The 24,864-nt window shown below is 43.1% G+C and overlaps 1 protein-coding gene across 1 annotated transcript; it reads left to right on the top strand.

Moving 5' to 3' along the window:
• The first annotated feature begins 1,971 nt into the window (after window positions 1–1,971).
• SRD5A2 (steroid 5 alpha-reductase 2) lies at window positions 1,972–24,864 on the top strand. The gene is made up of 5 exons (XM_048298844.1): window positions 1,972–2,300; window positions 19,823–19,986; window positions 21,750–21,851; window positions 22,830–22,980; window positions 23,545–24,864. Exons 1-5 carry the CDS (start codon window positions 2,017–2,019, stop codon window positions 23,609–23,611), a joined length of 768 nt encoding a protein of 255 aa, XP_048154801.1. The 5' UTR covers window positions 1,972–2,016; the 3' UTR covers window positions 23,612–24,864.

Below are 24,864 nucleotides of genomic sequence, written 5' to 3' on the forward strand. Positions count from 1 at the left end.
CATTTCTTTTGGATTCCACTTCTTCGTAATTAAGATACAGATGCAGATTTCCAAAATCTTACAGGCACCTACCTCCGCTGATGGTTCACAGCCAGGAACTACTGCTTGAACTGAAGTACCAATGCTGCTAGCCTGTGATCATCTCTACTGCTTTATGGCTGGCAGAGCTGGCACAGTTCTGGCCCTGCCCTCTTTCATACACAGCTGGGAGATGGCATGTACCAGAGACTGCAAGCAGCAGGCAGCCTGCAAGCAGACAGGCATCTTCTGTGGGGGAAGAGTGCTCTGGCATGTGGCTGACAGCCATAACATGTCACACACCTTGGAGGTCAAAAAACCCTTGACCTGTTTTACTCACTGCAACAAACATGACCTTAGAGACTACAGCACTCTATGAGGATCAGGGAGAAATTGCTTATGACTGAAAGAGTTCTCCTCCCCTAAGTAGCTGCCTCAAAGAATAGGCAGCATAACAGAACAAGTGCCTCCCCCTAACTACAGGATAGACTACAGACAGTGGTTTGGTCTCCCTCTGCAAAAAGAGAATCCCCTTAAGCAGGAGATGCAATTGAACCCAAGTCTCACACATCCTAAATCGGTGCATGCACCACTCAGACCCTGAATAAAAATCAATTACCACCTCTGCTCCAGAAGAGTAGTTTTGTGTGGCATCCAATCCTTTGTGGAGCTGCATCCAACTGCTTTATCAATGAAGCTGCAAAGTGACATGGATGACACTGTAATTTATGGCCTTGAGGTGATATGCTGTAATGGCCAGAAAAAATACAGAGTCTAATATTCTGCTAGTCCTCCTGCTATAATTCAGCATCCTGATAATTCTTACCAAATGAAGGTCCCTGAGGAAATAGGCAAACAAAAGGACTGTCGTTTTAGGCAAACTGTTATCAAAACTACTTCATGTGGCTCAGACTGAAGGGTTTCTCAGCACACTCCAAATCTAGCACTTACATTAGGACCACCTTCATTAAAACTTGGGTCACTTAAAAAGTTTCAGCACGCCCTGGTTATGCCAAACATGACCTGGTCTTGTCAGACTCGTAGGTCTTGGACTGTGTTTTCCTAGTCCTACCACGACCATCTACATTTGCCCATTTCCATCCGATCTTCGGCATCTCTCTGCCTTTACTCTTCACCCGGCAGTGGAGCGGCACTGCCTGGCACCAGGCGGTGCTCAGCCCTGGCAGCACAGATGGCCGGGCAAGCCGCGGGCACGGTGACACGCTGGGGCAGCGGAAGGGAACTCCGCCGCTCTCTCCCACCTGGCCGGCAGCGATCTCCTCCTGCGGGAGTCACCCCCGCTCACCTCCGGGCCGCGCCCCCGCCCCGCCGCCGCCTCGCCCCCGCTCGGTGCCGACCGCGCCGCCTCGCCGCCGCCGGCCCTCCCTCCCTCCCTCCCTCCCTTCGCCTACCGCCGCTGTCCTCACCCCCGGGAGGGACCGAACCGGACCGGCGGCGGGAGGGGCCGGCGCGGACCCCGACAGTGTGGGGGACGGGAGGGAGGGAGGGGGACGGGAGAGAGAGGGCGAGAGAGAGAGGGAAGGACAGGGGGCTGCTACCCTCCGGGCGGGATGTATGGTAGGGATGGAGGGGGACAGCTCCCCTGCGGGCGGGACGGATGGCGGGGATGGAAGGGGACAGCTTCCCTCCGGGCGGGGCAGGAGAGAGGGATAGAGGGGGACAGCTCCCCTCTAGATGGGACGGGAGAGAAGGGTGGAGGGGGACAGCTCTCCTGAGGACACGCCGGGCCCGGCCGGGTGGGAAGGAGGGATTGAGGGGGCCAGCTTCCCTCTAGATGGAACGGGAGGGAGGGATGGAGTGGGACAGCTCCCCTCTGGACGGGTCGGGGCGCCTCGCCCGCTCCGGCACGAGGGGCTGCGCCCTGTGACGAGCCCGGGCGCGGGGAGGCAGCGCGGCGGGGCGGGGTGACGGCCGCGGCTCTAATAAGGCCGGGGCTGGCGCTGGCCGAGGGCCGTTCGCCCCCGCCCTCCCCCGAGCATGCAGTGCCTCCCCGGGCTGGTGCTGGCGCTGAGCTCGCTGCTGGGCGCCCTGGCGCTGCTGCAGCTCTCGCTGTACCTGCGGGTGCCGTCCCGCTACGGGAAGCACGAGGAGCGGCTGTGCCGGCCGCGGGGCCGGCTGCCGGCGCGCTGCGCCTGGTTCCTGCAGGAGCTGCCCTCCTTCCTGGTGCCCGCGCTGCTGCTGGCGCTGCGCAGCCCGCCGCGCCTGGAGCCGCTCGGCTGCCGCCTCCTCTGCTGCCTCTTCTGCTGGCACTACTTCTACAGGTACCGCCGCCGGGCACGGCTCCCTGCTGCCTCGCCTCGGGAAACTAAACCAAGGGGAGCCGCGGGAGCGGGCGCGGCCGGGGCAAGTCTTGGCTGCAGCATCGCTCCCTCCCGCGTCCCGCTGGCCATCCGCGCCCCTGGACTCCGCTCGAAGCGTAGGGACCGGCCCGGTGGGCATCTCTGCCTCGGCGCGGCCGCCGGGGGAAGGAGCAGGTGGTGCTCGGGTGCCTGAAGCAGGGGAAAGGATGGATGCTTTGAATTGTTCTCTTAGGGGGAGGGGGAAAAAAAAAAAAAAAAAAAAAAAAAAGAAGGTGTCGCTAAGCTGGAGCAAATGTTTGGATTAAACTCATCCAAATATTATGTAAAGGTACATAGGAAGAGCTGGTTGCGGGCAGGAGAAGCGCCGCATGTGCAGCGCCGGGAGCAGCGCCGGCCGCCAAATCCAGCCGTGGGAATATGCGAGAGGATGGCCGAGAGCAAAGCCACAGCAGCGCGGCAGCGCACGGCTCTGCCCTCAGCGCGGGGCAGACAGAGGCGCTGCCGGTTTGCTGAGCCACGGCACCAAAGTTGGTTCTTTAGGCTCAATTCGTCATTCTCACTTCACTATCGAACTACCAATTTATGTAGGGTTTTTTTTTTTTCCTTTTAATATCTTTTCTTTTAAGAAATCTGGTCTTAACAGAGTCAACGAATGCTGTAACTCTAATTTATTCCGTATTTACTAATCAGGAGCTCAAAAAAATAGTAGAGTTTTCATCCTGTGTGATAATTTTGAAGAGACATAGCTCTACAATTGTCACCTGGTTCTGCAGTCAGTGGGACTTGTTTCTGGAGAATATCACCAGAATCCATCTTCTGCTCCACTTTCATTTTCTGTGGAGTTCTTTTATGAGGAATTTGAGTTTTGGTTATCTGTTTATGGAAACAAATGGCTTTTATTCACATGTGGCAAGTGCATGTGAAAATGTTATGCCATTATGTAGGAAAGAGCTATGTAATTTCTGAGGCAAAACCTTGACTTGATTTGCCATTTTTCACCACAATTCCTATTTCTGTTTTCTTAGTTTGCTTCATAGGAATAGAAAACATTCTTGTAATATTTGATCGGAAATTATTATTTGCTACTCAACCAAAATCAATATATTGAAAATCCAGTTGCAGTATCTCTACAGATAGTTTAGGGATAGAAACTCTAGGCTGTTGTTGAGAAATTTAAAACAGAGAATGGTTTACTCTGCTAAAACACTAGTTTAGACACATATTTGTTATCACTACCATTGTGTTTGCTGGAGGAGTTAGCTGGAGGACACACCCATAACATATTTGGCTTCCAGAAAGCTAGATGTACTGATTATATGTCGTTATACAAAATTTAGTTTCATGCATTCTGTTATGCTCAAGAATTTTGATTGTTTGAGAAACACAACTATCAATGAACACCACTAGACAACTGAAAGAAATGTTACCCTACCAGCAAGCATACATCTATTGAGCCTCTGGCTTCTTTTCCAAATTTACTGCCGGACTTAGGCAAAAGCACTGTGTTTGCGTATGTTTTCTTTCCCAGACAGTTTGGGAATCTTCTCATCTGTCACTGGAGTATACTTTTTTAAACTTACTTTTTGAAGTGAGTAAAAGCCCTCACTTCAACCAACTGTATAAAACCTTTCTTTCTAATACAGCATGTTACTTCAATATTATTCTCACAGTCTGCAGCCCCTTCTCACACAAGCCATTCTGACATTCTACTGAATCAATTAATATTTGAAATGTTGTATTAACTATTACTACTCTACTGTTATCTAAAGAGCAGCAAAATCACAAAATAGAAGTGTTTCTGGCTTTCACCTGACAATACTATGGGATAGGCAGGTTCTTTGAAGGATCCTTGGCAGAATGACCTGTGGGCACACCGTTGTGGTTATGATTAGAACTTTATTGATAACATTAAAGTTTTAACAAGCAGCACAGATAATTGTTATATACAATTTCTAGCAGGTAGGATAATTTATTGTTACAGAGAATTTTTTAGCCATTAGCATAGCTTACAGTTAAACAGAATTTGTGCAGCTTTCTTCTTTTCTAGACTTTTTAGCTACCTAGACTTTTTAGATACTTGGACCCTCTGAAGGTTGGGTCAAATTCTTAGCAATCAGTAAGTGACAGAACAACTGTAATCTGGATTAAGTCTTTGGGATTTATTCCGTTCTTGGAGGAAGAAGACAACAGTGGAGGAGACATCCCTGACCACCAGGGATTCACAGGTTTTGCCATCCAGCATCAGCTCCAGTCTAAGCCCACTTGCAGCTCCTGGATTTTGTAGGCAGTATCTCATGGGATATTAGACTTCCCTGTTCCATACTGAGTGCTACCACATCCTGGTGAGAAGGCTGGTGGGCAAGCTGTCTTATTGCAGTGCTGAAAATGGGGTAGAAAGAAGTGCACTTATGTATTTTGTGCACTTGTGTATTACAGCTGTTTGCCGATAAAATGATGTTGGATAAATCATATTACCAAGGGGCACTGATCACACTGGATTAGAACATTTCATTGCCATATAGTGTTTGAAAAGAGGTTTGGTAGTTTGACATAACAGTCAGGATCTAGCTTGATTTTTTGGTTTTGTTTTGTTTGTTTGTTTTTTTCAATTTATTACCTTTACTTGGAATAAACTAACAACAGTTTTAAATACTTTTGTTATTAAGCTTGCCTGCAAGGATAATGAGTAAAGCATTAAAATTGCATTTACCTAATGGATGTAGCCTACTGCATTTTCCAACTTTAGAATTTTGAAATGAATAAAGGTGTTCCACCCTTAACTATGAATGTATTTTGTTAATCCACTCCTGCTTTTACTACTGATCATCTGATATCTGTACTTAAGAATTCCACTCTGTTTGTATGAAACAGTTTCCTTGTATATTGTTGCAAAATTTAATGAATTCTTTCTCTCCATGGGGAAGATTTTATAACTCCTACTTTTGTCTCATCTACTATAGCAACCATACATGAGGAAGGGAAGTTTTCATTAGAGGTATGCTCAAAAGGACATTATACTCCATAATGGAGAAGCACAGACTTCCAGAAGACTACGGTGCTTAGCTATTCTACCTTCCTTTATGTTCTAGCCAGCTGTGTTTCCCCAGTAGCTTCTTTTAGACTGAAGCACATATTTCGGAGTAACTTCAAGTCTTCTTCTCAAGACGCCAGAAGACGAAAACTCCATCATTTTTTAAGTGGAGAAATCCAGCGTTTTCTTTGGTAGTGTTATCTTCTGAATCATTTTACCCTTACTTAAACATGTTTAAAATGTCTTGCTTAAATATGACTGGTCTTGATTTTCTCCCAGTGGGCCTTGCTCCTTCTCTCCACCCTGTGCTAATTTAAAGCACTCTGTAGTATCCTTCAGTATTTTCTTACCATGATATCACTTACACGGTACTGGGTCATGTTTTAATTTGCTTGTTACAGAGCTGTCAAGTCCTCTGTCAGCATCAGTTTGATCCAGATAATATAGGGGCACATGATCGTGTTTCTGGTGCATTAATTACTCCACATGATATGGTATTTATGCTGAATTTATGGGTTTGTAGTGGATTTATGCCAGTTATAGGGGAACAGACATTACCTGATCTGACACGAGTTAGAGTAGTGCAAACACATGATACTTCATCCAACATGAAAGTGGTCAGGATAAAATTACCTTTTCATAAATTTAGGAACAGGTTTAAGCCAGCATAATTAACTTGTCCTGCTTTTGGACATGGTGTCAAATAGCTACAATATTTTTTATTTGAGCTGAGATATCCTAAACTAGATTTATACTGTCACTGGACCACAGCAGACAGCCCTCAATGCAAGACTTTTTTCCCCCCTCTCAGTCCTCAGATAATTTCTGCGGCTTTTTTTCCCTCTCCTCTTTTTCTGTATCCATTTTAAAATGGAGACATCAGTGTGTGATGTATAATACAGTACCAGAGTTGTAGTAGCATGTCTGGAGAGAGCATTGCTTTCCTGTTCCCCCATGCTACTCCGATGTTTACAGACTGGGAAAGCGCTTTTCTGTTTAGAGTCACAGAGGGACATCCTGTGTTTCCACGCTACTTAGAACACTCTGGAGCTGGTGTAACCAGGATTGTAACCAAGGTTACAATCTATCACTCCTTAGGAGTGGTTTTTGTTTGTGTCACTGTATTTCTTTGATTTTAAAGCAACTTTTTTATATGGGCAAACTGCTCAGAAGTGCTGTCCTGCCCACATTAATATGCACAGTTGTCTAGAATTTGTGCCGTGAGCCAGCTTAATCAGTGGTAATTTTGTATTTATTGTCAGGTTCTTGAGGAATATGCTGGAGTGTTGAAACGACCACCCTAATCCTGTTCTGGAAACTGGGTTACTGCCGATGGTGCCTCATTGACAAGGACTTTAGAGGACCTCTCTGCTTGCCTACAGGAGCCTTGTGAGCCAGTTCTGGCAGGTGCCATGCCCCATCCAGCCCACTGCTGGCAGAGAAAGGAGAGGGTCACCTGATTGCTGGCCAAAGAGCCAGCCCTCCCCTAGTGCTGCCCAGAACAGAGATTTGCTGCCCGAGAGGATTCAAGAGGGAGGTGGCTGGAGTCAGGAGACCTTCTCTCCATCCTGCTTGTCCAGTGCCCCGTGGTGAGCCATGACAGCAGGATGCTTTCTGCCTTTCTCTGCCACCGCTAGGCAGCAGCCTCTCTCTTCGTGGCTTTCAGGAAGGGCTGAAGGCAGGCTGCTGCTGCTACTGCTGAGGGGAGAAGGAGGAAGGGAGGAATCCCACCCCCGACCTGTTTGGCTGCTCTCCTTAGCGAGCTCTTTGTGTCTCAATGTGCACTTTATTAGGTGAATTCCATCAAATTCCAATGTTCTCTGGTGCTAAAGATAACATTCTTAAAATCTGAATTATTTGGAATCTGAAAAAAATCTAAATCTGAGTTTTCACGTCTGTGTTAAATAGTCTCATAGCTTCTTCACTTTCACAAGGTAGGTTCTGTGATGGTAGGGGCCTCCAAAAGTGATGGGGTGGGAAGGCAGAGGAAAGGAAGAAGAAAGTGAGAAAAGAAAGGATTGCCAAGTCTGCCATCTGTATATGCAATCTCTGTGGAAAGCTGGTTAGGAGCTGAAAATGATGAGTGGTGTAAGATGTACCTACAGGAACACTTCTTGTGATAAATTACTTACGAAGTATTTTACTTTGAAATGTGGTTTGTATTACAGCCTTTCGTGCTAGAGGGGCTGTGCTGGGAATGCCAGCGGAAGCCCTCAGGTGGCGGGGAGAAACCCGTTTGCTGCCTTTCCATTTCGCAGTCCAACTTCAAAAACCAAAGGTGGGAAACATAACATGAGGCGATGAGAGGAAGCCTTTGCAATCCAATTCCATATAAATCTTAATGCTGCATTTCCTTTGCCAGTGAGGAAGGCAGGGGGGTGAGGCAACAGAGGAGATGCCACCATGGGCAATGGCAGCAGGGAAGGCCTTGTCCCTCTGACTTACAAAGCTAATCCTGAAGACAAAGGTGTAAAAGACAGGGTGCTGCATTTGCCCCTTCTGTGCTGCCCTTAGCAGCTGGGGCACAAGCAATTTAAAGAGGCATTTCAGTTTAAAAGACCACCTAGAATTACATTTACTTATTTATTTTCTTCTCTTGCAACTTTATTTTCAATCAAATCCAATCAAATATTTGTTTTCTGTTTTACTCTGTTGATATATTAACAAACCAAACTGCTGTTTTCATTTCTGAAGTGCACTGAGGTGAATCTGAAAGACATTAAGTAAGGCTGCTCTTTGAGATGTAGCTCTGATTGGAGGTGACCCATTTGGTGTACTTACTTTTCTACAAATTGAGATATTTCTAAAAAGATCAGGGAATGCATAATTTGGTGGCAAGAGAATGAGCAATGAGGAGCATTTGAAAAGTGCATCCTTGCATAAGTTTTTAACACTTCTTTTGGCCAGTTCCCCTCTCTCTGAAACTAAGCTGGGTGGAGAAAGAAAAAGGCACTCCCTCTCCCCTGGTGCTGCAGAATGCGGTGCCTGCCGGTACTGCCTGGTTGGTCAGGCAGGTGCTGTGTTTACCTGTACATACCTGGACTGGCCTTTTTTTCAAATAGGAGTACCTACTTGTGATCAATAAGAAAAGCAGCTCAAGCCTCCAGAGAAATGCAGATGGATGGAGGCTCCAAATGAGTAAGTCATTTATAAATTAATTTTCTCATAATTTTTAGAGGTATTCTGTATTGGTACATATAGAGTTTTAGTTATGTTTTTTGAAACATGAAGTGGATAAACAGAAATTAGATTAAGTTCGAAGAATATTTATGTATTTAAGTGGTACTCTCCTTGCTAGTAGTGAATATAACCAGACCAGATAATAACCACCAGATCCAACAGATCCAATTCAGAGATTATTTTTTCCCTCCATAGAAATAGCTATTTTATCCTTTGGTCTTAGAAAGTCACCATTATTAAGGGTCAATAACTAAAAGCATTTTTACTGTTGGCCTCTTGAGACCTCTGTCATTAATCTCCCAACAAAAAATATGCAGGTATTTGACAAGTAACAAATCCTGTTCTCTTTTCCTTCACCTTGATGCTTTGGAATAGACCCTGACTAGATTCCTTTTGGCCTTCACCAGTAACACATTTGCATCCTCTCTCCTGCTGTTTGGACTTGGCAGTAATTCTAGATCTGTCAGTGATATCCCTAACAGAGGCTGGCCATTTGCTCTGCCTCTTCTATGTATTCCTTGCTCCCCAGTCATCCCAGTGCATTTCAGTAATGCTAGTATACAATTTCTTCTCTTCCATGAAAATACTAGATTCACTGCTATTTTTATCCAGGTTCCTCAAATAATTGTATTAAAAGCCAACAAAAGTGTCCCTTTATATGCTTTGCCTCAGAATTGTAAAATGCTCATGTCCCCAGTGCTGGTGAGGAGTTTGCTTCCTTGCAGTCCTCTCTAGCACTATGAAATATCTTCCTAATTCTGCCCTCAGAATACTATCTGATTGCCTTCCTAACAATTAGCACAAATAATCCTATCTATACTCTCCTTTCCTACTGGAAAGTGGCTAACATTACAGAAACCTGTCATTTTGCCCACACCAAATTGTACCCATGTGATTTTTCCTTTTGTCTCTCGGTCTGGAAGATTTTCTAAGTTATGACTTTCATCTTTCTTCGCTTCTTTTCAAAACAACATGCCTTTTAGGAGTATCTTTATATCTGCTACTAATTTGTTTGTGCCATTTTGTTATTAGAAAGCAGCTTTAAATGCACTAAAGGAGTATTCATGCCTTCTCTGAGACTTCACTGTTGCTGTCAAATACAAAATGCCTTGGTGGGTGCCAGTCCACCATCAGTCTGCTCTGCAGAAAACTGTCCAAACTTCAGTCCCAGGGCAGAGATCCAAGTCCCAGCCACCAGGACATCACCAAGGCAGAAGAGGGTTTCTCTGATCTCACCCGTGTGAGGCTTGAGCCCACTGAGGAAGTTAAAACACTCGCTATCCTGTGAGCTTAAATCCTTACAAGACGGTAACATTCTGAGCTGCAAACTCCACTGGGCCTCAGTAAGACTGGTGTGGATGTAAAGATCTGGATGTGCATTACTACATTCATGCTGTTGATATCAGAAAAGCAGAGTTGTAAAGGGTTATACTGAGACAGAGAGAGAAAAAAACCTAAATTATATACAGGAGTTTCAATAAAGGTTTTTACTTGAAAATAGTAATGTTTTTACCAAACAAGAAAATGACTTGTTTTAATTAAGAGGTGTCTGTAGTATTCCCTTATTGGGGCTACTCTTAAGTAGGACATAAAAAGCAAGAGAGAAGTGTTAAGGTTCACTGTATAAGGCCAGTAGGAAATTTGTGATGGATCTTGCTCCTTCAAGATCCACAAATCTGGTTTTTTTTGATTTCTTACCATAATAGAGGCAGCCATTATGGAGGAGGTAGGACTTTTTTACCAAGCCAATAAATATTGTTTGACAAAAGGACACACTTTAATAAGCCCCTCTGAGTACTCAAAACCTTATTTAATTAGGTTATTTGCCAGTTTTATGGTGTTCAGTTAAGAAAAATAAAATAGTGAAATAACCTCCTAGTAGTATGATTATAAATCAGTGCCCATCCCAGACATTGCATATTTCCCTTGATGTAAGCTATATTCTTGGTATCTCCTTCAAAATGAAAGTAATTTTGGTCAGGATGGATTATGATAAAGAAATACTTTCAAACTTAAATCAAGAGACTATTCTTAAGTTATACACCTCAAAACGTCCTTCTATGTCTAGAAACTGATTTAAATGTGGCAGGTGAATTGGTCAGTAAGGTGATCCTTACTGAATTTGGTCAAATAATTAAATACACGTATACCTACACCCATTTGAATGTAAGAGCTGTGTTACTCTTTGCTGACCACTCAGCTGACATTCTAATTATTTTTGCAACATCTCATTGTTACAACAATAGCAATGAGATTATTTTGTTAAAAAACTCAACAAAACAAAACCAATTAAAACTGAGTTAAAATATTCCACACAGGAAAATGGGAAAAGTCAACTCATAAGAAGAAAAAAACCAATATCTTTTCCTTCAGATCCAAATTTTTTTTAAGAGCCAGCTAAGTTCTACCTAGCTGTGAACTTTTGAAGCACCGGTTGCTACCCTTTTAATACCTAAGGATGGGCAGAAAGTTTCACCATTCCTAGAAACGTGTAGCCACATGTGACCTTCAACAACAATGAAAAAAGGTCCTGTTTGAAGGAAGCTGGGTTTGACTTCCTCCTTCTTAACGACTCTTTATAAACATGTAGTAGAGTAGCAACACCCACAGTCAGCTTTAGCCAGACATAAGATACCATTTTGCTTACAACAGTGCTAGACCAACTTAATCCAACGCCTGCCATGCTGGGAGACTGCCTCCCAGAGATGGCTCTGGAAAATGTCACCTTAGCAAGGCTGTCTTCAAAGAGATGTGTTGTCTGCTAGAGAAAGAGGGTTAGCCTAGGTGAGATGCTAAGGAGCAGATCAGTTCCCAGGCAGGGATGCAGATCGTGAGGCAGAGTGACAGCCTGCAGCACTCTGATGTACTGTAAAGATGGGCTGGGTGACTTTCCTACAAAGCCAAGTCTCCTTGGTCTAGGTTGTCATGCCACCCTTCAGGGTGGGCAGGAAGGCTACAGAGAGCTCTGAATAAGTTAGCTGGGCTACCCAAAGAAGTATAGTCACGTTAGCAGGGTCTCCTGCTAGAGATGCACACGGAAATACCTCTAGACAGTGTGGTCCTAAGAAAACCTTCCAGTGACTCCTGTCACACGTCTGGGGTAGGACAATGCATGGACCTCTATAAAACTTCTGTTCCTCCTGAGAACAGGAGAGGAAGAAATGTTGAGAAATGATAGAGAGGAAGAAAAGTACTTACATTATGCTATTGAGGCATTTTTTGCCTGTTTGCTTCTCTTTCAGACCTTTTTTTTTAAAAAAAAAATTATTAAAGCTTTCACATTTTAAAACTCGGCCCAGATTAGGGTTACTAAAGTGAGACATGTCTCTGGTTCTTCCTAGGGAAAGCAATTTAAACTTGGCGGAGTTGTCTGAGAAATGCATTTCCTTTGCACTATTAGCTCCACTTTACCTTCTTTGGTGATGAAAGAAAAAAGTACTTTAAAAACAAATCCCCATCTTCCCAATAAATATGCCAAATTCGACAAGGGATGGTGAGAAGGTATTAATTTCCATTTCCTCTGGCTCTTGTTTCAGTTGCCTTTGGTTATGGTCAGTCAATCAATTCTTCCCTTTGTTTAGTTCAGTGCTCATTCTGATCTCCTTTCCACAATACAAATGAAAAGGAAAAAAAAAAGTGGCTAGCTAATAGCAAATGAAAAAAAAAAGAATATTTTAAATTAAAAGTATTTCAAACCTATTTGGTGTTTAATACCAAAATGGAAACATTTGAGAAACGAATATGCTGGTACATATGTATACTGAGTGTAATTTGCTGATGGATTGTGACTTGCTGAGGCAGCTTGTTAGTGCACCAAACCCAACAATTCTGTTCTTGGTGTCCTTTTACAAAATGCATAATAATTGAAGTACAGTGTTTTGTTCCTATATCTGCAAAACCGGGAGAAAAGATCGACGCTTTTAATGATTCAATGCCTTTTTACCAGAAGAATTCTCCTTTGTTGGTTCTGTCTGGATGCTGGTAGTCACTGGGAGATCCCAGATTTTCTAGTGACATTTTCAGAAATAATGGAAGAAAACCAAGAGGAGTAATGAAGTAATTTATAAACAAAATTGCAAAACACTTTCGAAACGTGGCTGCTATTGCAGTGAATTTAGAAGAGCAAAAATTTTTGCCTTGCAGTCAAGCCTACACAATTCTTCTCTACTAATTAAAACCAAATACCCTTTTAAAGGTCCTATTCCTTTTCTTTTTCTTCCTTTGCTTTCCAACCACTTTTATGAAATATAGCATGTCTAATAATATCTGTATGCAATGTGAAGAGGACTAAGCTTTATTCCTAAACTGTATGTATCCTTATTTTGCTAACTGCATAGCATGCTTAAGATTTATATCAATCAATGAGGCATTACTGACTAGTTCTAGATGGTCAGAATGACTAGTTCAGGTGTTTATAATGTTGGAACTGAGTGTTAAACAGCTCAGATCCCTTAAATTTATCCAAGGTTAAATGCATCATGGTTTTGGGGTTTTTTTTTCAGCAATGACTGACAGTGATGTAGAAGCAGCACTTTATTTTTAGTCTTTCCCATCAGATATACATACTTCTGAAAATATTTTTTCCTATAACCCCCTTTTATTCAAATGCAGTTGCAAGCAATTGAGCTATTCTGACCTGCCACCAAGGTTTCAATCTGAAATCTGTATTTAGCTCTGTGGCTGCAAGTCAAGTGCAGCTGCTGATTCCTTTGACTGTTCTGCAAGTGCTGTCATCCATGGTGTCAGCCTTCCTGGCACAGCAAGTACCACTCTGGAGCTTTACTCATAAATGCTGGTGTTAAGCAACTGCTAATCTATTCTAGGGAGTTTATCATCTTTGAGATGTTCAGTTTGTATAAAATGTTAGATGAGTCATGAGACATTATGAAACCCTGAAGGCATCACGCTGGATTAGAGCAGAGGTCCTTCACAGTCAGCAGTCTGTCTTGGCAGAAGCCAGTGTCAGATCATTCAAAACAAAATGCAGTAAATGATGGTCAATTGTCCTCAGCAGCTGCTACTTTCTGCCTCTCTTCAATGGAATATAATTTATCCCCTGAAATATAAAAATTAATATTAATTCCAAACCTTTGTCTTCTCTTTATTAAAGAACCTGCCTTTGTCTGTAATTTCTGATTATCCGCCTTCTCTCAGTCCTACCAATCTCTTTACTTGAGTGGTTTTTTTCTATATTACCTTTAACAGAAATTTCATTGCATTCACACTAACTTCCTCTCAGTGTTATGACAACTGTTGATCACAGCTATTCAGCTGTCCCAAATAAATTATTTTCTAGTATTGTGTGTTATTTTTTACCTCAAATAAGTTTATTCTTATTAATCTTCAGTATAAATTCAGCAGCCCCCATGGTTCAGTATGGCAGTCTCTTACAAGTCTCTTCTCATTTTGCCACTGAATCCTACCGCATTTCTGATGCTTTTGGCATTAAATCAGTGCTGCCCAGACATTCTCTTTCCCATTGACCTTCTTCTCAGGAACTCCTTGAAACCCAATTATGGTGCCCTCTGTTTCAGGGTTTCCTCAGTCCTTCTCCCATCCCCTGATTAGATGTGTGCCTCTATCTCTTGCCCAAGAAAGATGAGTTTGCTCCTGCCAGAAGTCTTCATTCAGCCCTGGACCTCATACTAAGAGACCACATGGAAAGACTGTCCCTACAAACAGGCTTCAGGTTGGATGAATCTTGGAAGCGAAACACAAACATCCCAAGGGTTGTAGATTGAGCCAATTTTTTTAGACAGTACCCTCAGAAATGAACCTGATATGGCAGGTTTAGTATCATTTTATACAGCTGAATCATAAGATTTTAAATAATATATCTTTCTTGTTCCTTGAATTATAGCCATCAAAAGTTTGTTCAAAGATCTTTACAGGAACATGGAAGCAGGGTATTTTGCATGTGGAAAAATATTGCTCTCTTGGAAAGGAGACCTCATTCCAACTTTGTTTTTGTCATCACTAGATAAATAAATCTTCATGATTAAAATAAAAGGGTAGTTCTCTTGCTCCCCTCACTGACTCTGTTCAATGATTTAAGATGAACTTACAAACTGGGCCACGGTTCAGGAAGTGATTACAGTTATCTGATGGTTTCAGGTTGTCCCAGTGATGCAGGAATGAGGAACATTCCTGCCCCCACCAGGAAGATGTGCCCTGCAGCTGGGGTCACCCAGTGGCAAACACAGCCACTACACATCCCTCGCACTGGTGGCTCCTCAGGTAGCTGTAGCTGGACATCAGCTCCAGAAAAAGAGCTCAGCTCCTGAACTTATGGCTTCCTTATATCAGGAGATGGAATACAACAGCAATACAGGAGATGAGACCTGCTGTCTGTCCTCCAGCTGCAGTGGGTGTTGCCAGAGGCTTAATGGGCAGTCCGTGATTCTTGCCTGCCGGCACTGCTGGTGCGTCACCTGCGGGTAGCCCAGATTTTGTTCCCGAGTCTGTGACAGAGCATGTCTCGCTGTGCAGACCCTAATAAAAGGGACACGGTCCACCCTGCACAGTACAAATAGCTGCTAATAGCTTACTTTTTGTCCGAATATTCCTGGCTGATGACCTTCTCAGGCTGTTGCAGAGTAAGTGGGGAAGGGAAGGGCAAAGCATCTCAGGGTAGGATGTTTGAGGAAGGAATATGATAGGTGAGGAGGTTCTACCTGCATTGTGATGCTGGGGCATCTGTAGATATCATAATGAAGGAAGGCTAAAATGCTTCATTTCACTTTTGGAAGTATTTTGGAGTCTTTTGTTTTACGTTCCCTTTAAACTGATAGCAAATTAACCTGCTGCCCAGAACTGAACATTTACCCATTACATTTGTTTAAACCCAGTCTGGGGTAACTGAAAATTTTTAATTGGCCACAGAAAAATTAGGTGCCAGATTGTGTACTGGTGTGGACTTGACAGTTTTCTCCTATAAATATTCAATGAGAATTCGTGTAACACAACTCAAAAATTGTAAAAGTTTAAAATTACCTCAGAGTGCAATTCACAAATAACATACAGGATGGGGCTCAGAAAATACGTGCAGACTTCAGCAGCAGATGTCTTTGGGACACATAATTTGACATCCATAACTCTCCAGAATAATTAGAGTCTTTGTTTAAGGCATCACAGCCACCCCAAATAAAAGTCCATCATGTCTGTGAACAACTTGAGCCTTTGTCCAAGTGGTCAGGTATGCCAAGGGTGCCAGCAGCCCCCTGGTGATGTGATTCCAGTGACAACCTATGGCAAAGACTCCTATGATGTTAATTGTTGGCGCAAATAGAACTGGTCTGTGTAATCTCCCCAGGTTTGGACACCAATCTTTTCAATCTGTGCACAAGGCAGATTGAAAGTAAATCCATGGTTTGATAGCAGGCAAATCCTTTCATGTCTGACTGGTCAGTAGTTAGTGTAACACAAACCACATAGTTTCTCTTATCACCTGAGATACCTGTATTTGTACAAATAAGAAAATGAAAACACCCCCATAAGGAAAGAGGTGCAGCAGTCTAGAGAGCTGTCCTCTGAATTAGAAAGGTCTTTGTTTGAGAAGGTACCAATAATGGGGTGAGAACTGCAGACAGCACCTCAGCAAGGAGTTTTCAGGGAGTGAGAAAAGGGACTGCAACATGGGCCCTCGATGGAGCAGGGTGTCTCACCTACTGCATGACCTCTGCAGCAACAGCACAACACCCACCAGTCTGTGGAGTGTTTTCAGTGAGCTGGGAGGGCCCTGAGGGAATCACCCTCACGGGAGGGCCTGGCTGCCTGCCCTGACCTCAGCCACCAGTCCTCCTCACCTTTTGTATGTCTGGGTGGGACAAGAGGAACCAGAGCATGTGGAGCCCAGACTGTGGGGAAGTGGTTCTCAGGCACTGTTTGGCATGTTGGTTCATCCTCACCAGGGATTCAGGGCAAGCCCTGCCCCACGTTGTCCAAGGAGAACAAAATATCCCTGCAGGGACTCAGAGCATTCCTGGTCAGGAGAAGTCCATAGCTCTCTTCTGGAGGCTGGCCAGGATCACAGGGGATGGGCCAGGGCATTCAGACCATGGCCCAGCATGAGTAGGACAAAGGTGGGTTATGGCCAGCACCTGCCTTCAAGGAGAAAAGCACCACATCAGCCCTGCCCACCTTGCAATCTTTCTGATTCCCAGTTCTTTGTTCATCCTGGTTAAACCCAGAAGAAGGCCCGGGGGCAGAGGCATAGATGGGCAGACACAGCAGGAGGCTGGTGACCCAGAGTCTCGGAGGGAGCCAGGTGTGCCCCATCCTTGGCACCCTTGACTCAGTTGCCCCAGGTGTAAAACACCCTGAGTTTCCAGAGTGAAAAATGAGCTGCTACTGTCTGACCTACTGCATCTAGACCCTGGAGAGGAGAAGACACAGCAGGAGCATAAACATCTCTGACTGACAAGCTGTTGGAGGACTAACAACCTACTCTTAGTGCATTGTAATAACATTTGTGAAAAGATTTCCACCTTCTTTGGAAAGAAGAGCAAACACATACTACTCTCCCTTGGTTTAGGTGAGGGTCTCCCAAGTTTTCAAGAGCTGGACTAATACCTTTAAGATGAAAATTGATGCAATGACAAATGATTTTCTCTTCAAAACCTGCTCTTTTGGAAAATAAATGATGGGGAAGAAAATGAATAATTCATTATTCATTCATTGAAAAAGAAGCTGTTGGCAATGGTTTAGTCAGATGCAGTGCCTTTGGCTGGTAAAGATAATAAAGGAGTAATGAATTAGTCATCAATACTGCACTGAAAGTAAAAGGTCAAATTTGTCATTGGACTAAAACTAAAAGGCCAGATTTGTTCTGTTATTCTAAAATGGTGGTCTTCAGGCCCTCTTTGACTTTTACACTGCAAAATAGTTCCAGTAGAGTTGCAGACTCTTCCATGGAATATTTAAACCTATTAAATGCTCCCGCTTTATGTCTGTTGATTTTTCAAATCTCATCAGGAATAGTTTGTGCACCCTCAACTAGCCATGTAGTACAACCTGACAAGTGCTGTAGTAAAATAAATACTCAGGGCATTGTTCTTATACAGAGAACTGAATCTGGCCTCTGGTTTTGCAGACCCACGGAGATATCCTTTGGGAACACATTCCACAACAAAAATTCTTGGATGAAATCCTGACTTGGATTGTCCAAACTGCTATGAAGCAGGACTACAGTGATATCAGGATTTTACTGCCTCAACAACTAAACAAAGCTGATGCCTCCTGGCTCCCCTGCCACTGTACTTTTACTTTGTATGCAGATTCTTTCTGTCCTGCATCCACTCCATGCTAGAGGGGTCTGTGACCTCCTGTTACTGCAGGATAAACCACCTTTCAAGGGCCTATAACCTCTATCCTGCAACAGCAGCATCAGGAAGCAGCATGGAAACAATCAGCTTTTCTGGGACCTGAGAAACTTCTGTTTGCATCAGCTGTAAAAACTCAGAGTCTCTTAAACCTAACTGGTTTTGACCAAGGACAAAGCACCAGTCTTACTCAAATCTGCTGTATAAATTCACCTCCTAAACTCACTTTGTGTGGTTTGCATCATTCCCTCTTCTATACAATTTGCTGTCTCTGAGCCTTCATTTGCAAGTTTCACACTTTTTCTCGTAACTGTTCAGGTCCAATTCGTCAATATGACTTCAACAGCCGATCAGAATGCTAAAGCTGGCCTCGCCTACTCACAGCTGCAGCATCACATTCCCAAAGGGCAAACCCAGTGATTATTGGTAACATTACTCCAAAGAGCATTCCTTTCTTCTGTAATAAATATGACAAATGTGATACCACTATCTGAAGAATATTTTCCATACCTCTTACGTTTCTCTATATTTAGAAATATTGAGCACTTTTGCATCACAGCTGCCTTAATTGCTGGAAATCTGTCTTACCTTGCTTTGGAAAGCAGTGAATACATTAACATGTTGCTGCTTGTACTCTGCTTACTCACTTCCAGACATAGTGTGATTTAATCTAGATTTATAATATTATGACATTTTATGCCTCAGCTTGCTTAAATTGACACTGGCAACATGGGATGTGAATTACTTATTAGCAATGCTTATATACTGGTATGATGAGCAACATCCAAAGGCCAAGAGGGCAAAAGAAAGAAACTAAGAGTGTAGATTTTACCATTTACAGAACCTAATTGGCCAGGTAAGAAAGCACTTACTAAATACGAATATAACGTCTTTGTTTTACTCTCCCAGGGATGATGTGGATTGTCCAAAATGTCAAGAGGGATACTCCCACCTGAAGCAAACATATATAAAAATTAAAACTGTACAAGCACCAATTATTTGCTTCCACAGATGTTAATGCTACTGTTAGCACAGCTTTTGTCTAAGAAAGACCTAGGTGCTGTAGCTGCATGGAAATCTTGGTGTTTAGCATATTAAACTTAGGGCTTTAGCTCTTCTTATTTTAAAGGAAAGTTTGAAAGCATGGAAGGGAGGCAGGGACTGGAGGCAAAGCAGCTCCCCAAGCAGGCAAAAGCATTGCCCTGCCTCTACATCAAAGTGTCCAAGCAGAGCAGGGCAGAGCTTCTATGAGTTAGAGATGCATAGGGTTCTCTTTCTGAGTGAAGTGGGAGAGGCTGGGAAAGGGAATTGCATCTTAAGCTGTATACTGCAGGGGGTGAGAGAGCCAAAGGGGTGTCAACACTACCTTCTACTCTCTCTGCCACCATGGGTTCAAGCCCTCAGGCATTGGTCTTGTAGTGGGATCAGGAATGTCTTCTCCATAACGAAGCTCCTCCTTGATGCTTGTGGCACAGTACTGCTCGTTTGGAGAATCAATATTGCAATTGGTACTGCCCCTCACAAACATCAGTGATGTCTGAACATCATTGTGCCCCTGTCCCTCCACAGCAACCAATCTTCACTTGGCCCACCAGAGCATTAAATCACGTCTTAAAATGAAAATGTTTGTGGGCACAAATTCCTCATTTTCACCAAAAAGCGTGGAGAAAGATACAGAGACATTCTCAAAGCATCAGTGAATCTGGATGAGCTTACTAATTTCCCACCTTGTGTGCAGTCCTGAAGGACCAGAAAAAGACACGTATCTGTAGTACTTCATGTTCCCATTAATAACTGATCTATATTGCTGCAGTTCTTTTCAATTTTTTTTGTCTTTATTGACCTATTTTCTATTTTGCGCTTTGTTCAAGTTTTTTTCCCTACAGCAGAGAAATTGCAAATACAATGTTATCATGAGCAATGTGCTGACTCTGTTTTCTTATCTACCTTAGGACATTTATTTACCCTTTCTTCACTAGAGGCAGACCTTTCCCACTGCAATTGCTTTTCTTTGGCATGTTATTCTGTATCTATAATGGCTTCCTCCAGGGGTACTACCTGATTTACTGCGCTGAATATCCAAACGATTGGTGCACTGACATCAGATTTACATCAGGTAATTACAGCTGCAGGATTCTCAAGATCTAATCTCCAAGCAATTTGTAAGCATTTTGAATTATGTCTTAATCTTCAGTGAACATGTGAGTCAAATCTGTTGTGATGGAAATCAGCATAATACCTGCCTGCTGGCCCAGATAAAACAAGTAAATGTGCAGCAACCTTTTTTTTTTTTCCTGCTAGGCAGCCACCTTTGAAGGTATATGATGTGTTAGTCTCAAATCACAAGTCTTGTTTTACTGACACCACTCCAGAGCCTCCTGCTGCTAGGGGCCATGGAGATGCAATCTCAGGCCCCAGGTGCATGGGGCTGTGCCCTTGCTCAGCCAGAAGCGTGCACCCAGCAGTGGCTGTGTGCAAGAGCAAGCTGTGGCTTTCTCTTCCCTGCCAGGGAGCTTCGCACTTGATGCAGCTATTCTGAGTGGGAGAGAAAAGGAGGGCAAAACCCCAGCATGAATGAGGCTTTAGGGACAAAGAGCTCTTTTTTCTCATGTAAGGCACAGGGGAAGATTAGAGATCATGCACGGTCTGGTTGTATGTTAATACGATTCCTTTATATTCCGTAACTTAATAGCCTAGCTGAATTTCACCCTGTAAAATCCCTCAGAGAATAACTGAACAAGAGCAGTTGGATGGCATTACAGATTTGGTACTGTAGAGACAGTGTTTTTTAAATGTAAACATAGAAATAAGGATTAATGTGGAGGTTAGAGGAAATGTTTTGGATAAGGCAAGTACAAACTAACCATGTCTGTACCCAGTTTCAGACCATGGATGAAAGTTCAGTCTTTTCAGACAGCATCACATATTAAAAATTCTGGACATTGTTTAGAAAGACCTCCCATACCCGACAAAGAAAACACCACATCACTTAATTTGCATGATAAATAAAATATATATTTAATGTGGAAAAAAAAGGAAAAAGAAAATCAGCATTAGCACTGTTTGAAATATTAAAGAAAAAACAAACAGTATATTCTTCCTCTACAGACTCTTACCAACTTTCTGTTACTACTGAAAGTGTTGAGGTTTTATCAGTATTTAGTCTTTTATTTATACATTGTAGTGCGCACACTATTTTTCTTGCTTTCCAGTCATTGTCAGAGGTGGTTTTCTCAGTGTCCAACGTGGCATGAAATGTAGGGCAAGTAACCTGCAGAGTTTCTCAATCCAATGGCCCTAGTTTTCCAGTTAAATGGAATCTGGTCAATGAATCAGTCTGGCCAGATAACGTCAGCATCCTTCAGCGAGTACCTGCTTTCCATCCACGCCCATAGCTCTGTCCAAGCAGCCTCACTGACAGTGGACTGAGAGGTGCTGAGATGCAGGTCGCTTTCCCGGCCACAGAGAGGTGCTGGATAAGTTTGTGTCTCTGCGCTCCTCTTTCCCCAGCAGTAAAATGCGACTATTGGTACTTGCCCACAGCTCAGTGGTCACTCTGCAGTAATGTCCACAGCTGTGGCCGGTAGTCATCAGACAGCAGTGTCCACGGGTACTTTGTGTCCCCACTGAGAGTTCAATAAATGGTGACTGTGGCCACCTGGGAAGTACAGCTGAAAGCGCTCTGGTGTCACAGTCACCTCTGCTGCCCCTGTTCAGAAGCTTTCTTGGTAGCAATGCATCATCTGACTTCAAAAAGAATCCACCCACCTCACATTATGACCCTATCTGTCTGTTGCAAAGACAAACCTCACTCATGAGCTTGAGTAGGGATGTCTAGACAGAGCTGTCTTTCTAATCCATTTCTTGTTGGTTTCTCAGGCCTCCTCTTATTTCTGCTGGGAATGGGAATCAACATTCACAGTGATCTCCTGCTGCGTCAGCTGAGGAAACCCGGGGAAGTCACTTACAAGATTCCTCAAGGTATATTCTTATCCCCTACTTCCTTGAAGGAAGTAGAACAACAAAATAGATAATGTTTTCTGACTGAATTCACAGGAGAGCAACAATAATAGCAGAGAAGCTGGTCTTGCACAGGTACTTGGTTCAGGTGCCCCCCTCAGCTGCAGGGATTGGTGTGAGCTGGCTGCAGACAGTCCAAGGGAAGCAGCAACAGTATCTGGAAAACATGAACTGTGAGGAGAAGTTTTAGGAAATGGGCTGGTGATTCAGAGAAGATTGAAGTGGGACACAGGAAGAGGATTTTTACTTTGTAAAAGGCAGCTGCAAAGAAGGAAATAGTCTTCTCCTTGCCCAGAAAGAAATAGTAGTGGACTTCTTACTGTGCAAAAGGTGGATTCAAAGTGTAAACTTTAGGGGAGAATAGTAACACCAAGGGTGCAAGGTGCTGAATTGTCTTTCCAGGAAATGTCTAGCTCTGTAGAGCAATATGGATGGGGATCCAAGAATTTCTTGGGCTTGGTGTTGACTCCTTGTGCTGGCTTGTTATGGACGGTGATATGTCTCTTCCAGAGTTTCTCACCTTCAATACTTACCTGCCTCTTGTAAATGTTGCGAAAAACTGAGATCCAGATTTTGCATTCCCCAAAGGTAGTGAAGTTGAAAAATATTTTTAGGGCATATGAAGAATTTACTAATGTTAATTATTGTAATTTAAATCTAAAAATGGTCTTTCTTCAGTTATTTTCCAAATGAAAATAAATTATTGTGAAAGCTGGAAGCCTCTGAGTCAGAATCATCCTTGATTCTTGTATTCATATGAGAATTTTGAGCAAGATCCCCCTTTGGCATAGCTCCACTGGCTTCAGGGAAGTGCGCTTAGGTTGCTGATGCGGGCTCTGAATAAGAAAGGGAATGTATTCTGCTGCTGACTTTATGTGAAAAAACCTTCCATGTGCAGGAGATGACTGTAAAAATTAAATATTTTGTCTGTTGCTGCAGGGGGATTGTTCACCTATGTTTCTGGAGCCAACTACTTTGGAGAAATTGTGGAATGGTTTGGTTTTGCCATTGCAACCTGGTCCCTACCAGCCTTCGCCTTTGCCTTTTTCACTCTTTGCTGCATTGGTCCACGTGCTTATCATCATCACAGGTATCAAACTGTTCCTTGCCATATGCTGCTACTTCCTCTTGGAAGGCAGTTTGCAAAATGCCAGGGGAGAGCAGAGCCAGGCTTTGGGATAAAACTGACATGTAATACTATGTACAGGAGGTGTACTGGCTTATTTGTGTAAGACAGGCAGTCAGCTGGAGCCCCTGTCAAGTGGGCCTGGCCTGTCATTTAATCTGACGTGTCATTTAAGTGAGCTGCATCACTGCTTCCGCCGTGTTAAAGCCTCTTTTTACTGAGCCTCATAAATGTGAGCCTTTCCTAGGGTTTCCCTTGCAACCTCTGCAGTCCTTTGGAGTAGATATAGTCCCCAGCTCTGAATTCCTAAAATTTCTACTTTAGGCCTGTTAGAACCCTAACAGTATTATCAGTTAATTAAATAAGCAGGTGTAAATCGTTTCTGAACTGCTCTTTTGCAGAGTAACACACCGAGATAACAAAGCAAGGCAGTTTGGAACAGTTTTAAGGTTCCCCAGCAGAGCTGTATTGAAACTGTGCAGTTTCCCTCTATGTATGCAGGTTCACTGTCTGCTTATTTTCTTTCAGGTACTATCTCAAGACATTTACGGACTATCCAAAATCAAGGAAAGCCTTGATTCCTTTTATTTTTTAATGACTGAAATATGGACTCTTTGTTTTGTTTTTATAGGATTGTTTTTTCAATTCCCAGTTTTAATGCTAGGTCTGACTATAATTAATTGTATAGATGATAACACAGGACTGTAACAGACAAGACGGTAACTCAGAATGGAAGTTCTTGTTTTTATTTAGAGGGGAAATTGCAGATAGTTGTGGGCAAAAGGACTCCCCAAGAAACATATCTGCTTCTCAGTTCAGCTCTATCTATGGAAAATAAATATGTAAGTGCATTGACATCAGAGAGAAAACATTGGCTAAATGTTGTTGCAGAAAAGTAGAAAGTAAGCCCATTACTCTGGAGAAAGTTTTCAGCAGCCACTCCAATTTATAGCACTTCTGCTACTGCTTCTTCCTGCCTCCATGCTGTAGCACGTGCCCTCGCTCTGCTGGCAGTACCCTACATGTTGCCACACTTTAAACCAGAGAGGGGGGTCTCATTTGCCCCGAAAAATTACTCAGCCCATTATTTTTCATCTAAAAGCCATCTTAACTCCCAGAAACACCATGTAACGAGGGAATTTGTGCTGGCACAAGGCTGGGAGCAGTGTGCCATGGCACAGAGGTGAGGTGAGGTACATGGAGATGGAAGCTGGCACTCACAAGCACGATGTCTGTGTTCCTTCCTTGAGCAATACTTTCCTCACTGTCAGATGATTAATCTTCAGCCATCAGGGTTTGTTTTTTAAATGTACTTTGTTATAGCAATTGCAGCTCCATTAGCATTTATTTTGTCTTGCAAATCCAGATCTGTTTTTCAGAATAAAAATTTTGCCACTCAAAACCACTCAGTTGTTGTTCATAAAAAGATTTGAGATGGTGATGTATGACAAAAATTAAAACAAATAAAAAGCTCTGTGTTGAAGAAAATGTTCTCTGACACTGGAAGTACATTTTGTCTATGGAGAATATTTTCAGAAACTCTTATTAGGAAATGATGCAGAGATATTATCGAATTTTTACAGAAAAACATAATACCCCTTCCTAATTTCAGGGTAGTTAGGAATTTTCCAAAAAGTGTCATTAACCTCAATAGGAAGAGATGTCCTCTTGGATGCTGATAGTTTTAGTTACCCTTTAGAGCATAAAATCCTGCTAAGAATTATGCTGAGCAGCTGAAAAGAAAAAGACCAGACTACACACATGAAGCATACTACCTGCTGCTGGAGTAACCTGATTGGTTGTATGCAATTTTCTCCAAAACACAATAAAATTTATATGAAACATGGA

This window comes from Corvus hawaiiensis, chromosome 3 (genome assembly GCF_020740725.1).
Source record: "Corvus hawaiiensis isolate bCorHaw1 chromosome 3, bCorHaw1.pri.cur, whole genome shotgun sequence".
In the NCBI taxonomy this organism is placed as follows: Eukaryota; Metazoa; Chordata; class Aves; order Passeriformes; family Corvidae; genus Corvus; species Corvus hawaiiensis.

Coding starts and splice junctions, on each gene's coding strand:
- SRD5A2 (XM_048298844.1), top strand. CDS start 2,017: ATGCAGTGCCTCCCCGGGCTGGTGCTGGCGCTGAGCTCGCTGCTGGGC. Junction 2,301..19,822: donor TGCTGGCACTACTTCTACAG/GTACCGCCGCCG, acceptor TATCTACCTTAG/GACATTTATTTACCCTTTCT. Junction 22,981..23,544: donor CGTGCTTATCATCATCACAG/GTATCAAACTGT, acceptor ATTTTCTTTCAG/GTACTATCTCAAGACATTTA.